General features: G+C 45.9%; 1 protein-coding gene across 7 annotated transcripts in view; it reads right to left on the bottom strand.

Annotated features, from left to right (window-relative positions):
• LOC118220719 (RNA binding protein fox-1 homolog 2-like) overlaps nucleotides 1-16428 on the bottom strand; it is a 41024-nt gene that overhangs the window by 19419 nt on the left and 5177 nt on the right. For 5 of the 7 annotated variants that reach the window (XR_004764004.1, XM_035404856.1, XM_035404855.1 and 2 more), the window contains exon 2: nucleotides 11369-11419. Coding sequence is in view for 6 of the 7 variants with exons in the window: in XM_035404856.1 (XP_035260747.1) it covers nucleotides 11369-11419 (51 nt within the window). In the remaining variant the exon portion in view is untranslated. Of the gene's footprint in view, nucleotides 1-1510; nucleotides 2216-5856; nucleotides 6158-11368; nucleotides 11420-16428 lie in introns of those variants that run through there. The other 2 variants (XM_035404859.1, XM_035404860.1) reach the window with 2 other exon arrangements.

Below are 16428 nucleotides of genomic sequence, written 5' to 3'. Positions count from 1 at the left end.
CTCTCCTTCCTTCCATATCTCTGTGACATCGAGCGGTTTTTCCGTCAGGCCAACATGAAATATTCACCAAGGCCGCATCTATTATTGAGGGTCTGAAAGTCCGATACACACGCTACTGCGAAATGATGAACGGAAGGCCTTTCATCATGTACGAGGCCACAAGGAGCGAACGCTCCCTTCAGAGTCCACCTGTCCACAGACCCACAAAGGACGGGACAGACAAAATGTCAGGACCACGGAGCCAAGTGCTCAAAGCAAGCCCGCTGCGGAATACTTCTTCATTACTCCTTCCTCAGGGAAGGCATGATAAATGTGCGCGCGCACACACACACACACACACACACACACACAAACTTGTGCGCGCGTGCGTGGGCGCGCACGCACAGGGAACGCCGTCCGATTCTATTTCCATCTTTTGCGGGGAATATCGCATCGCGTTCTGCGCCGCGGTCGAACAAAATGGAGGCCCCCCGGGGGGCAGCACGCTGCGTGCATGCGCGAGCGAGCGAGCGAGCATCCGACCGAGAGGGGGGCCGCGTCCCCCGGCCGTCCGCGGGCCTCGCGGTGTCCAGCGTGCTGCCGTGAGCCACACACGCTGCGAGTCGTCAGATGTGCATTCCTGGCTCTCTGACAGAGGGCACTGCTGCCCTAAAAGGTAGCATTGTACAGAGGGAGAGAGAACGAGGGAGAGGGGGAGAGGAGGGGGGGGGGGACAGGGGAAGCGAGAAGACTGAGGTGGATGATAGCAGCATTAATAAAACCATAACCATAAGTATATGTATATGATTTTTGATAACTGAGAACACAGATCTCCAAGCGATTAGCTACTGTAGATTTCCTCAGCAGCTTAACCTTGGAAAATGCTATAAATGACAGAAAATCCTGAGGTAAAGCAAAAAACAAGTTTTGGAAAAACAACAGTGCCAAATTTATAAATCACACGCAGATCACAAAGTAGTAAGAATTCTAACAATTATAACAAGTATTTCTAAACATGTCCCATCTATAGCCTTGCCTTCCACGACTGCATAATTTATACGATTCCCTCAAGATGCTTGCAACGCAGAGCAAGCTGGTTAAAATGTCATCGCTGAAAAACGTCTGTGAACTCCGTACTGAGCGTGTATCAGCACAGCCGCAGACAACAAACGATCCAGCAGGAATTTATTGCACCGCACACAAGTCGCCCATACGGCAGCACGACCAGCACAACACACAGTGACCCGCAAACATTCCGCCCACCGCACTCCCCTCTCCCATAACAACGGCAAACTGGCGAACAAACGTGCAAGCGCCGGAGCGGCGACAAGCAGAACGCAGTCGAACGCGGAGCGCGGCGCACGAGCACCGCGTCCGACGCGCGCCCCGTCCGCGCAATCATTCACAAACACAACCGCCGCTGCACCCAGCGCCGCCGCCGCCGCCGGCGCTAACCTAGCGATCGGCGGCTCCGCGGGTAAAAAGACATCAACGCAGCGACACACAACCTCAGGAGAGGGAACACTGTTACCTGAGACACCATGTGCTTTCCAGTACACCCAGAAGACAGGGTTAAAAAAAAAAAAAAAAAACTACCAAAAAAAAAAAAAAAAAACAAGAATGAGGACGAGCGGCGGAAGATCTAAAAGTTCAGTGAAGCCCTGGAATCTATAAGCTGTGTCTCGATCTACTCGTGTATCATAATCTGCCTTCAAGTGAGCCCCTTTTTAAGAGCGGTATGAGAGTATGTATAAGACTGTTACAGCCTAGAGTTTCAGTCCTCAACCACCAAGTGAGCTGTCAATTGATACAGAAATTGCGTTATGCTATATAGCCTGTCCTGTGCATCGCAGAAATGACTGCTGTTGACGGAACAATAGCTTGTTATTTAAACCACATTTTTCTCCAGAGTAAAAAAAGTTTTCGATTTTGCTTTCTACTTTCTCTCCTCCTTTCTTTTTTTCCTCCCTTCTTTTCCACTCTATCCCCCGGGACTGTAAAACATGTCTAATGTTCGGTCCTTCTGTTTTTTTTTTTCCCTATCCTCTGTTCTCCCCCCTTCCCTTTGGACTCTTTCCTTGCTTTAGAAAAGCCAGATGGGAATTTTGTCCCACCCCCACCACATCATTGGAAGCTTCTACCACCTAGAAATATGACCCAAGCCTGTCAATCGACTGCTCTCATATCACCACCTTCCATCTCCTAATAAGGCTGCCCTGCGCCTTCCTTCACTGCCACTCCCGCCCAAGCTTAAACCAATCAAAGACACAACTGACTTTTCCTCTCCTCCCACTGAGTCACACAGAAAGCTAATTGGCTGAAAAGGATCAAGGCACTGTGGCCCAAAGAGCACATGCAAGTTTCTTAAAGACAACCAGCTGTAAAGCCTTTCGTCATGTACACTGTAAAATTAGCTAATATTCATACAGTTCTGTTAGCAGTAATGTGCACACCACAGTTGTAATACAGCATTTCTGTAGATGACTGGTTTAATTAAATTTTTTTTTTTTTTTTTTTTTAAGTTATGCATCATGTATTATCAGGAATAGGTAACTAGACAACAAATTCCACTGAAACCAAGGTCGCTGTGGGGCGCGGGGGAATTTCAGCAGCACTGAGAATTACTGGAATTTAACTGAAACACACTTTCCATTCAGCTGTGGTACAGAATAACATTTTAAAAAATAATTCAACCAGAAAGCCTAGAGGAGCCGAATGGTCTGCTCTTATTATATGCTATTCTTCTGTACTAATGTACAATATTTGTGTAGTTTTTCTTTGGTCTGGCTTCTTGATAATAAAAGTCAATATCACCGCAGGTCAAAGGTCTCCCAGAGATAGCGTATACACAACACGACTGGCTTTAAAGCAGCGGGCCACTCACAGAACTGCAGATGAAAAACCACAGAGGGAGTTAAAGATAAAGCCGGGGCCTACCTCACCTTAGCTGCAGCTTAGCAGTTAGCGATGCCCGCAAGCCACAACAGCTGGGGGCTAATGAGGAGGGGGGGAGGTGGGGAGGGGGGGGCCCAAATGGCCGTTTCTTATTGACGTGCCGGGACTAAAGAGAGCACCCGCGGCAGATGGGACGCACTCGGCGCCTGGACACGGCGGCCATCACGACGCAGCCGTGTTTGCGCAGAGAGAGAGAGAGACGCGAAACGCGGGGAACGGGCCGAGCTGAAGAATCGCCCAGTTTCTCTGCCGCGGCGGGGACGAAGACCGTGCGCCGCGTCTCAAAGCCGGCGAGCGTTACCCCCCACCTGAGGCTGAAACCCGCCCGCCGTGCATGCTGGGATTTGAACAGTGCGTGCGCTTACGCACCGCGTCTAAGAGCGTCCCCGAAAGCGCAGTCTAGTCTGCAGGGTTGTTTTTTTCGCGCTTCGTTCTTGTGATCGCGGATGACGGCGGAGGCCTGTGTCTGCAGGTAAGCTTCTCCCTCTCCCGCCCCCTCAGGGCGTGCGCCTGGGCGCAGCTCAGAAAATACTTCTGCAGCCAGCCCGCGCGCTGCCTGGGCTGAGCAGAGCTACTGTTGTTTGTGCAGTGCGTGAGCTCCATGGCCTTCATTCACTGTGGCTGCGCATGAACTGCGATGTTTATTTTGCGCTGACCTCACATTTGTGTCCACGTGCACAAATGCGCACATGCACACACGCACACACATGGGGTGTGTGCACATGCACATGTTTGTGTGTGTGTGTGTGTGTGTGTGTGTGTGTGAAATAGTAATATACATAGAACTGTCGTTCTTATCAACAGTGTCATTGTTATTTCTCAGGAGATGGGGGCTGGCTGTGTCACCTTTAAAATCAATTCCCACTATATTTCTTCCCTTCCCATCCCCCTTTCACTGTTAAAGAAAAACATTCAGATAACAGCTGCTTCAGCCTGAGGCAGAAGACAAGGGAGGGAGGGAGGGAGGGAGGGAGGGAGGGAGAGAAAGAGGTCAAACTGTAAAGAGAGCAAAAGCCTGCATTACGCAAATACACAACAGAACAAAAAATTTAAAAGAAATGGGCAAACTCAGCAAACACTGGATGACAGATACACTAAAGGTCAGATACACAGAACACCAAAAAGCAGACACACTGAACACTGAACAACAAATACACTGAACACGGAATGACAGGCACACAGAACATTGAACGACAGACATTGAACACTAGACGACAGACACACTGAACACTGAACGACAGACACACTAAAAGGTCAGACACACAGAACACCAAAAAACAGACACACTGAACACTGAACAACAAATATACTGAACACGGAATGACAGGCACACAGAACACTGAACAACAGACACACTGAACACTAAACGACAGACACACAGAACACTGGATGACAGACACACTGAACACAGGATGACACACATTGAACACTGGACGACAGAGACAGAACACTGGACGACAGACACACAGAACACTGAACGACAGACCCTTAACACTAAACGACAGACACACTGAACATTGAATGACAGACACACAGAACGACAGACACCCTGAACACTAGATGACACACACAGAACACCGAACGACAGACACCCTGAAAACTAGATGACAGACACACAGAACCCTGAACGACAGACACACTGAACACTGAACGACAGAAGACTGAACACTGAATGAGAGAGACACAGAACACTGGACGATAGACACACTGAACACTGAACGACAGACACACTGAACACTGAACGACAGACACTGAACACTAGACGACAGACACACAGAACACTGAACGACAGACACTGAACACCGAACGACAGACGCACTGAACACTGAACGACAGACACACTGAACGAGAGAGACACAGAACACTGGACGACAGACACACTAAACACTGCACGACAGACACACTGAACGCTGAGCAACAGACACACAGAACACTGGACGACAGACACACAGAACACTGGACGACAGACACACAGAACACTGAACGACAGACACTGAACACTAGACGACAGACACACAGAACACTGAACGACAGACACTTAACACTAGACGACAGACACACTGAACACTGAAAGACTGCACGCGCTGGAGCTCGGAGTACAATGCCTGCCACAGTAAGAGGGGAGAAGTTGGGGGACTGGGGCGGAAAGAGAAACGGGGAACAACTGTTTGTTGGCACCTGTCTCTGTCGCTCAAAGAGCAGGCTGACTTACAAAGACAGCTGGGACGACAACAAAGAATGTCTTTACCCGCCTCGTCCCTCACCCTCACCCCAACGCTCCCCCTCCCCCAGCGGCTCCCCGTGCCAGACCAGCGTCACTCCCCACACAGCCTGTCAGCGGGGCCACGCAGAGCTCTCACAGGCCCACACTCAGCCACTTACACATTTCCAAAGAAACTTTATTTCAGTACCTTTGTTCAATTATCCAACCCTCCATGAGGGGAAAAAAAACACCATTTCACATGATCACCAGAGGCCCAAGGCACATGTACACACTCGCACGCTTTCACACGTGTGCACACACACACACACGGACACACAAACATGACAAACATCACATGAATTACCCCTACATTTTCTCCATTTCACCTTTCCTTGTTTTCACATTTTATAAGCATCAGGTCATAAAAGCCCACAAATCCTCTTTGCGCCATTTTACTTTCATGTCTCAATGAACACTGACATATTCTCTGGTGGACCTGGAGCCTTATTTTGTGTGCAGAAATCCCCATACCGTGAGCGCCGAGATCAGAAACGTTATCAATGTTCACCCTCCCGAAAAGACACTATGGGCGCAGTGAACATGTACAGGCTCTTTACACTGAACGTGAACCGCTCGTGCCTCAGCACCACACGGGCCACAACAAAAACAGGAACACAACACCGAAAACCACAGAGCGCGCGCCTCAAATATCCACTCACCGGCAACACCGAAGGGTAGTACAGTCCCATCATCGTATATATGGGCGAAACTCCAAAATGTCTCCTCTTTCAACCCTCTTTCTGCTCTCCTCTCCTCTCCTCTTCTCTCTCTCTCTCTCTCCCTCTCCCTTCCTTCCTTCCTTCTCTGCAGCTGGGTCTGGCTCGCTGCTCACTCTCTCCTTCTGTCCATGTCTTTCACAGATTTGAATTCTCCCTCGTTCGCTGCCCCTGCAAGCCCGTCCTCCTGCGTCTCTGAACCCTTCTGTCCCCGTCACTCCGATCCTGTCTTTCTTCCCTCTGCCACCCCACTACCCCCACCCCCACCCCCACCCCACCCTCTGTCCTGCCCCGTTCACTTCTTTTTACCTCTCTTCCTGATAGCTTGCGTTTCTCCTCCTCCTACCCCCCATTCTCTCTCTTCCACATAACCTGCCCCCCTCCATATGTCCCACCTTCAAAATTTCCCTGCCTCTCTCCCTCCTCCCCCTCTCTCTCTCTCTCTCTCCCCTCCCCCTCTCTTGCTCTCTCTCGTTTTCTCTCTCTCTCTTTCCCTGCGTTCCATTTCTCCGTGTAGGTGAGCAAAAAAAGGGGTTGCTCGCACCACCGTGAGCAAACTCCGCCCCCCCATTTCACTAGGAGGCAGAATCCACTGCAGCGCCACACAGCTTTTACCCTTAATTATTCATGAGCACATTCACAACCTACACCAGGGCTTTCTTCTACCCCTTTTTTTAAAAAGAAAGAATAAAAAAAAGTCCAGGCTCAGCAGCAATGTAAGATTGTATATGTTTGAGGAAAAGAAGCTTCTGTTGAAGCTTTGAGCCGGCATTTCTCTCAGACATGTCTGGATGCGCAGGGTCACACCGCAGAGTCTTCCCCACGGCTCCCCACCCTCTCCTCACACCTTCCCCGTCTGCATTATGCAGCATTTTATTTTAAGACAGAACGTGTGAGTACCGTTACACAGACACACACACACACACAGCCACACAGAAAAAGAAGAAGAAAAAAAAAACATGGAGAGAGAGAGAGGGAGAGAGATGCGAGGAGAGCAGAGAAGGAGAAGGGAGGGATGGATACCCCACGGCCGCAGAGAAAACAGGATAGAGATAAAGGGATAAAGGGACAGTTAAAAAGATCGAGGGATGACAGGATTAGGCTACGAGCGTAGAGGATGAAGGGATGAATGGAGGATGATCTAAGGATTAACTGCACGGACTGAATGGTCAGAAAGATAAACCCTCACTCGCTAGCATACTCTAATACACACACACACATACAGAAATGACACACAGAGATTATGACAGATATACAATGATACACGGATCACAGTTGCACACATATGTTCTTCAATATCCACAGTGATGCATGTAAACACACAAACGCACAGGCAAGCACACACACACACACACGCAGGGACATTCACAGTACTGCAAACCAAGTGGACAACATAGATGCTGAATGTGTAGCCAATGTTGGGAGCGCAACTTAGCGCTTAGTTTTACCCCATTCAGGACGGGCCATTTTACATCTACCCATGAGGTCCCACAAAAACAGCGTCTTTTAGGGTCTGCAGAAGAACGGCAAAATTACACCGATGTTTCTTTCCAAGTCGGTTTCATTTTTTTAAGGGTGAACAAAGACTAATGCAATTAGAGCCAATTATAACTGCAATTATAATAATCTACCTAAGCGTTGGACTAACCAGGGCTTTTTTTTTTTTTTTTTGTTTAAACATTTATAAGATCCCACCCCTCTTCTTTGTAATAAAAAACGTCTCTCCCAAAACAGTAATTTAACGCAGCACGAGCACAAGCGCAAACTCAAACCAAAACGCACAGGGACGATCTGATATGCGCTGGAGCGTCTCCCACAGAAAAATACGTCCTTAGAAACTCAAAGCGTCACACGTGGCATCCGATTAGCATTACAGCGCTGCCACCGACACCAATTTAAGCCCCATTCACACCGCGGGAAAGCCCACCCCTTTTCTCACCGCCAGGGCAGCTTTGATCCAGCGTGAACGGGATCCACGCGCAACCTGGCTGGCACCTCTCTGCCTTTTTAAAAGCCGCCTAGCGCAGGCAGCCACAGCTTCTGAGGGAAGCATCTGTTTGCACTCAGAACACGGATAATGGGGCCAATGTGAAAACTACACATATCTGAGGCACCAAAAAAAAAAAACAAAACAAAAAAAAACAACTGCTCTCAATCTCCCCAGGAGGTGGATTTGTAGAGAAAAAACAATCTATGGCAAATGTGTACCACACAGGAAGCAGTGCATTACTACTTATTCCAGTCATTTAACCAATAGCTTCCAATGAGTTACCGTTATGAGTCAGGAAAGGAAAACATTTTGTTTGCGAAAAAAAACCCCAGACATTTTAAAGAATTCAGTGGTTAATAAAAGCTAAATGTGGATTAAGTGAATTAATGTACAGCCTTCCTGACATTCAGAATTTGGCTGGGTTGGGTTCATTTTGACCCAGCAATATTATGCTGGTCTGCAAAGCATGGTTTTGCCAGCGTCCCTTTGCTTTTTGCTGGTCTTATTTTCAGACTGCTTTCAATAAGCGGATTGTTCATTTCAGAGTGACGTATCTGCAAGCTGGGAAAAGACATCCGGTTAAAAAAAAAAACTGCGTCACGAAACTCCAGGGCGGCAAACTGATTTAACCGACGAGAAACCAAATGTATATCTCCCTGCTTGTTTTGCACCTAAGCGATATAGTGGAAGGTGATGCCTTTGCAGTTAGAATTTGAATACCAAATGTTTCGAAACGCAAGGGGAGGCAGCTGCAGAGCCGCTTCACATTTACATTTTTTATTCTAGTCTCTCGCCCTCTGATGCATCACTTAGGTGCAAAAAGGAGACGCGAGAAATGCGCTCGGTTTCACACGGGTTAAATCCCACCATTTGCCGCTGAAGACAAACACAATGCAAATTGTGTGCTGAACGACAGCTAAACAAGCAAATACGCTGCTCACACTATTTCTACAAACAGTGCGCCCAACCAAAGGAATTTCAGTAAATTTGTTTTTAAAAATGCTGAAAAATGCACCCCGCAAATTTGCTTTTGATGGAGCGCAGACTACCTACGAAGCGGCCGGCAAACATGCGGCCAGACGAGTCAATCTGCTCTCGCTTTTACGCCGTAAAAACCGCAGCTGCACTTGTTCTCTCACAGCCGAACCGTAACGAACGGTCGCCGCATGTTGCCACTCGCAATACCAACTGCAGCTGCTGCAGGACACCAAATACAAACCGGCAGCCATAGAGAGAGAAAGTGCGCATTAGAACCCTTCAAGGCCAAGGATCACGAATATGCGATTAGAATGCTCTTAAGTGAACATTCTAATGCCGATGTAACAGTCACTACTGTTAATTCAAATAAAAGGTGTTATTGAACACCAACTTAGAATTAAAAAGTAAAATAAATTCCAAAAATCCTACTCCTCAAAGGCTCACACCGCATGAACTAATGTGTCACACCTGCAGGCTGAGGGGATAGGGAAGACAGTCTCCTCTGTGGTTGGACCTCACAGTGGCTGCTTCACCCACATCCACTCTCACGTACTTACACCCATCTACCCACACACACACACGGAAGGCTTTATATCTACTAGCTAAACACTGATTTGTTGACACTGACAACCTGACACACACCAGCTTAAACACAGCCAGACACGCAGCGAATAATCATGTGGATATAAATTGAACAGAATGTTGTGAATTTTGTGATTTAGTCAAACACATTCCCTAAATTCTTAACTTCCAAAGAAATCATAATACGAAGAATTAATCATGAGTTTCCACAGAAGTGTTCCCTAAGGTACCATTATGGATTTGGACTACAGTAATGAGGTTTTTCAGAGCTTTGACAGAAATGAGCAAAAAGTCAAACGCAGCTCAGCTGTCAGATGAATAATGATAAATAAGGACTTATCATTTTTGTAAATCGCAAATGATCACAGCTTGTGGGTGCTCAAAAGAACTGGTCTCCTAGCTACTTGCACAGTTAAAAGCCAATGTATTGTTTACGCCTGCATGCAGCAAGTTTCCACCATAGTCAAAGCAAACGTCTAAAACTGCTATGACTACAGGCTACCATGGAGGCCAAAATTGGAGAAAAAAAGGGTTTGATGACAGCTTTCAAAGGATACGCATTTCCTTGACCAAACAAATTGTTCCTGAGTGAATTCCTTTGAATTACACTCAAAGACTTTACTCACTGCTCTCAGCTGAAGGAGAGACAGGCAAGTTAAGTTCAATCCAAACAGGGTTCAATGTGTTCCATTAACTTAACTATTTGACTTATAAAGCCAAGTATGAAATATGATATGAAAATAATATGAAAATGCAATGTGCCTCCAAGCCTTCTATGTGAGGCAATATTTTTATTAATTATATTAACAATATATTAATTCTATTAATAAAAAATAACAGGGTTTCAAATGCAAGTACTACACCGGATATACCGCAGCGAGAAAGACAATCTTACATATCCACTGTGAAACAGGACACCTGCAAGATTCAAAGCAAACGGGGCTGAGTTCACTCTCTCCTTGGCACTGTATTGGTTCAGGTCTTCCTCTGTTTTGGAGACTGATCATCAGGGGCATTAGATGGAAGCAGAGAGACCAATAGCGGCTCTGCGCTGGCCACCGAGTCACAATTTAGTCACTTAGCAGACACTGGCAGCCAAAGCGTCTGTTAAAAAGCGCACGCAAGTTACGCCCCCCTGTGGAACAAATAAGTAACTGCAAAATCAATTACCCTGCGCAATGACGTTTTCGTCACGATTTGATCACCTTGAACAACAGAGCAGTGAGCACATGCCTGTTTAATCACAAGGCTTTTCACTGCTGTTAACCAACAGTGCAGCCTGTGGGGTAAAATAACAAGACAGAAGGAAAAGTAGGCAATCCAACAGCCTGCTCTCCCACACTGTCACTCCAAATACAGCGCTTTTTTATTTTTATTATTATTTTATTTTTTGCAGTCGCTAAGGTTTTGTCAAACCTGCTATAAGCTAAACATCAGTGTGGTAGCGTTACTAAAAGATAATTACTGCCATTAGTGCCATTATAAAGAGGAAAAGATGCTTGCAATTAATGTGATCACACATTCGGGCTTACAATATTAATGCAAAAGATTGTAAGTGTGCTGAATCACCAAAACAGCAATCCAGCCAGAAACACATTTACAGACACGTTTGATGATCATAAGTGAAAGCAAAATCCATTAAGCCAGTGACCCGATTCAGTGAGCTTGTTTGTACCGCTACGCAAGGGGAAAAAAACAGGTCAGGCAAAATCCTGACAGATTGACACAATCATGAATAAATCGATTCATACAAATAAAACATTAAAATTATAAGAATAAATGGCGCAGAACCAAATGACAGTAAGTGCAATGACGGTACTCAACGGCAGGACAAATCAATATTCAGGAAGACATAATGAGCCAATGACAAAGTATCCAATCACAATAATCAAATCAAAATCTTACCTGACTGTGAGGTGGGTATCCATGATATCCAGGGTTCAAAGGCTCGTTGTTCTACAAAAAAAACAGAAAATTGCGCAGATTAATATTATTGCATAATGGACATAACTCAACATATGTTTTTTTTAACATAAAATACACGATCCTCAGTCCTGGTGCTAACTGATCTCAAACAGTTTACTTTCATCTCTCTTATTCTGTGGTCTTTTGAACCCCAACCTCTTCCTTCAACGTGACCCCAGCCGCCAGGAAGTGAACTGCCCTGCGGCTAGTGCCACTTCCTCTCTGAACAGTCAGAGCTGATCTCACTCACAGGCCCCCCCACCCCACTCCCCTCTCACTCCATCTCCCGTCTCCTGCCCCCCCCCCCCCCCACCCTGTTCCCCTCTCACTCCATCTCCAGTCTCCTGCCCCCACCACCCTGTTCCCCTCTCACTCCATCTCCAGTCTCCTGCCCCCCCCACCCCGCTCCCCTCTCACTCCATCTCCAGTCTTCTCCCCCCCCCCCCCACCCCCACCCCCACCCCCACCCCGCTCTCCTCTCACTTCATCTCCTGCCCCCCCCCACCCCCCCCCCCCCCACCCTGCTCCCACGGGCTCCCAGCACGCGGCCTTCTGCTTAATTGTTCTCAAATTGATTTTAATTAGATTAATTCTCTCTCGTCTCGTTTCCCCCCCGCTCTTGATCCCGACGTCACGCCATTTCTCACTCCGCTGGAGCCATTGTGCGAGCGGCAGGACGTGAGGGAGAGCGCGGGGCGGCGAGGAGAGCGGCGAGACGAAGAGTCACGCCGAGCGCGCGAGCAAAACAAACGCGAACATTTTGAGCGCGGAGGCGAAAGACAAGAGGGAACGAAGAGGAGGTGCGAGCGCAGAGCGCTGGCCGTCTCGTTCAGACGCGCACGCGGCACGCGGTCAAACGCTCACAAACCCAGCTCGGATTCGACTCGAGCGCATTCGCTGAATCTATTTAACCTTTGCTTTGGGATATTTATATCTTCGGTCCGGTACGGTATCGCAACATAACTGAAAAAAAACCACATGCAAATAAACTACTGAATCAATGTTTGATTTAATGCATTGACTTAGCACTCTTGTAACTCATAGTAAGATTCACAAGAATTCTTCAGCCTATCAAAAAAACTGAGCTCAAGGACACATTCCAACGATCTAAAGATTATCTATTTGAATTGATTTTTCCACAAATAACTTGCAGATCTTTGGAGCTAATTTGTATATAGCATGTTACCAGAGCCACCATTTTCCGTACAATCTCCCCATTGGGAGAATCACCGTTTCATCAAGGTATGGCTTTTTTTTAGCCTGCTTTTTTTTTTAAAGGAGGGGGTGGGACGCAGTAACCAGACCTCAGACGTTTCTGTCATGTAAAATTAATAAAATTTACCACCTCCAACGTTCTAACCCTTTTTTAACTTACACAAAAGAGGGGTCAGTATAGAACAGGTTATACATTCAAAACAGTATTTAAAGCACCCCAACTCTTTTACATACACTCTTCATACAGAATAACGTCGAACGCATTTTAAATAACTCCCTTTCGTTAAGGACAATTACAGCCTTCATTTGCAAGGCTTCAAACCTGCTCAATTTGCCTTTGGCACCAGAGAGGGAAGCCCGCCACAAAAAGCGAGAGACTCACACGACAGAAAATGCCCCCCCCCCCCCGCCCCCCCCCATAAAAAAAAATCTAAAAGTGAGAAATCGTGGGTGCTAGATAATATAAAAGCTAAAACCTGGAGACAAACGTAAGGCTGTTGCTGCGCAATGTCGCCGTTGTTGATGAAAGGCTTCTGGATGAAGCAGCAGACCACAAAGTAGCAGCAAGGCCACCAATGCTAGCACAGTCGCTCTGTCATTCCCATTCAGCCGAATGGCCAAATTATCTACCAGCAGGCAGCCATCTGCAGTGTATCTGTTTACATAGCCAGTACACACTTCATGATTCTGGCCAATCAGCGGTCAGGTTCAGCTGACAAACAACGTGGAGAGTTGATGTCTAACATCAAAGGCACTGACTAGTTCCAGACACAAAAACATCTGGACTGGACTGTCACACACACACACACACACACAGTACACGTACATCACATGTACACAGTCCATATCTATTCCATTAGCCTAAATGAAACCGGAAATCACAATCACCTGAGCAGAAGCTATTTGTCAGCCGATTTCTTCACATACACAGAGCCTATCCCTCCCGCATTCAAGTTCAATTTCTACTAACAATATTTAAAGAGACAGTCAGCAAAAAAACTACTTTGCACTGCTTTAAGTACGTAACTTCATTTTCACTTCCAGAGATCTAGAAGAGAGCAGCACAAATTGATTTGTTCAGTAGATGCAAAAAGGATAATTGCTTTCTCTTCCACTCCCAGAAAATAATTTCTCTCACTCTCTCTCTATCAGTCTACTTCTATCTCTCTCTCTATCTCTCTCCATGCATCTTTTTTCATCTGGAACCAATTTTCCTTTGTACTTTGTCCTCTGAGGGAACACTGTGCACGGAGCGCAAAACAACTTGGTGGACTGTTGCATAATACGCCGATCTAACTGGATTTCTGGGTTTTTGTTTCATAGGAAACCACCCCTGAGTCCCCTCCATGCCAAAATATCCAGACGGCCTGTATATAGGCTAATACACATGGACCAAACATTAAATAAAAGTGCCAGGTCCAGCTACAAAATATTCAGTCTACTCATTCAAAATACATTTATACAGAATGACTGAAGCACTTTCAAGAAAAACAAGGTACCATCAGAGTCTGGTATTTGCATTTTATTCAAAATCCTTGCTGACAGCTAGTCCCAAAAAGAAAAGTACATTCTCTTCTTCTAATTGCCTTTGCTTTGGCTACATCTTTTAAAAATAGCTTCTTACCCATCAGTCAACGAATCAAAATTACAGGTTGGAGCCTGTGGAGAAATCTTAAAAGCTAACCTGGCATTTTTGGAGTTCTTTAAACCGGAGGTGAATTCAAGAAAATGTGCATTATACAAGCATCATTATGACACATATCACTATCGAATCAATATCAGTTTGAAACGAGGAGTGGACCTTCTTCACACTGAAGTAGAGTACACCCATGCATTAACTCAAATGTCCTATGAAGTAGGCCTAACCGTAGAAAACTATTTTATAAATACTATTTGAGGTGGGAGGGATTTCAGGAGAGGAGAGAAGAATTTTATAACATCTGGAATCCATTCATCTTAAAAAAGTGAGGGAGAGACAGAATAACTGACAGGGGGCCCATGAGGGAGAAAGAAAACTAGGACTGTGCAGAAATAAAAATAAAAGCAAAAAGAGAAACAAGAACCATGGCGAAATGGCAAAAGTGAGTCACACTTCAGGAGAGTCATGAAAAATTTCCAGCACAAAAATACTGAAAGGAGAAGGGTGGGGCCTGAGTGGCAATGCCTCACCCCATCTGTCCCACGCTCAAACACACACACACACACACAGACACACACAGACACACACACACAGACACACACACACACACACACACACACACACACACAGACACAGACACAGACACACACACACACACAGCTCAAACACACACACACACACACACACACACACAGACACACACACACACACACATACACACACAGACACACACACACACACACACAGACACAGACACAGACACACACGCTCAAACACACACACACACACACACACACACAGACAGACACACACACACACACACACAGACACACACACACACACACACACACACACACAGACAAACACAGACACACACACACACACACACACACACACACAGACAAACAGACATACACACCATCTCTCATCAATATTTGCAATTAATCAGTCAGGTGCTCACATCCAGAGCAACTTCAAGTGCGCTAATACAAAAAAAAAAAAAAAAACATGGCCGTGTATAAAATATCACATTTAATGTTCATTTGTTCAACAGCCTGCGAGTCTGTTGACAACATCCTTCCAAAGCCAATCCTCATTCCACCTCACACACTAAAACAAAGAGGTCCAATGAACTAAAAAGGAATTACAGCATGAGCAAAAAGCATCATCAACGGATGCAGTGAAGTTGAAGCCTAGCGACACAAGGCAGTGTTTACATGGGCCCGACTGCCCTAGATAGAACTGCACTCTATCACTGCACTTTTAAAGAAAAGGACAGGGGCCTGTTCCTTGTACCAATCAAGCATGTTCTTCTTTCCCCCTCCCTTCCAATATGAGTACACAAGGAGAGGAACTAAACAAACTAGGGAAAGAAAGATCTGTAGTGAGAAAGCAACAAACTGACACGAGGTCAACAGACAGCGGGGGGGGGGGGGGGGGGGATGAGGGGGGTGGACGAGGGGATGGGACAACAACAGGCCTTTAAAGGAATGGGAATAGAAGCCAGACATGGGTGCAAGTCCAGGATGAAAGAGTACTAAAGAGCACAAGGTCTAAAAAGGTGTTACATGGGTGCGACAAATCACACTGAACTAAAGTGACATCATGCGGTCCCCAAAGTTTGTTTTCACTTGACGTGCACACCCTACTGCTCTCAAAGAACCCAGGATTTTTTAAAATTTTTACTTAAAACAGTACAGCTAGATTGCAGTTATTAGCTACTCTGTATATTCAGAGCCATGACAAAGTAACAAAGCAAAAAACAACAAACCAAACAGAACTTTAAAAAAAAAAATGATGTTTCTTTTAGAAACACGGGCCATTTAATACGCAAAATAAATCATGTAGCTAGTAATCCATGGAAGAACTTGTCAAAATATTGTAGCCCACCCACAATTTAAGCCAAGTAAAGCTTTTGGCAAGCATAAGCAATAGATCTTTAATTAATCCTCTTTCCCCAATTAAAGACTTTAGAAGATAAAAGCATGGCGTTGGCCATTTTACACAATTTCAAATGCAATCACAATTTAAAAAATTTGTTTCCAAAACTTGCTAGTCCATAGACTAAGGCTGTATTACATATGCATTCATTTATTAAATTCTGTAGCACCACACTGTTCTATGAGGATGACAGCTAAAAAGCTAA

This window comes from Anguilla anguilla, chromosome 2 (genome assembly GCF_013347855.1).
Source record: "Anguilla anguilla isolate fAngAng1 chromosome 2, fAngAng1.pri, whole genome shotgun sequence".
Lineage (NCBI taxonomy): Eukaryota > Metazoa > Chordata > Actinopteri > Anguilliformes > Anguillidae > Anguilla > Anguilla anguilla.
Note: the sequence above shows the minus strand (reverse complement) of the source record. Positions and strands in the feature narration are given on the sequence as shown.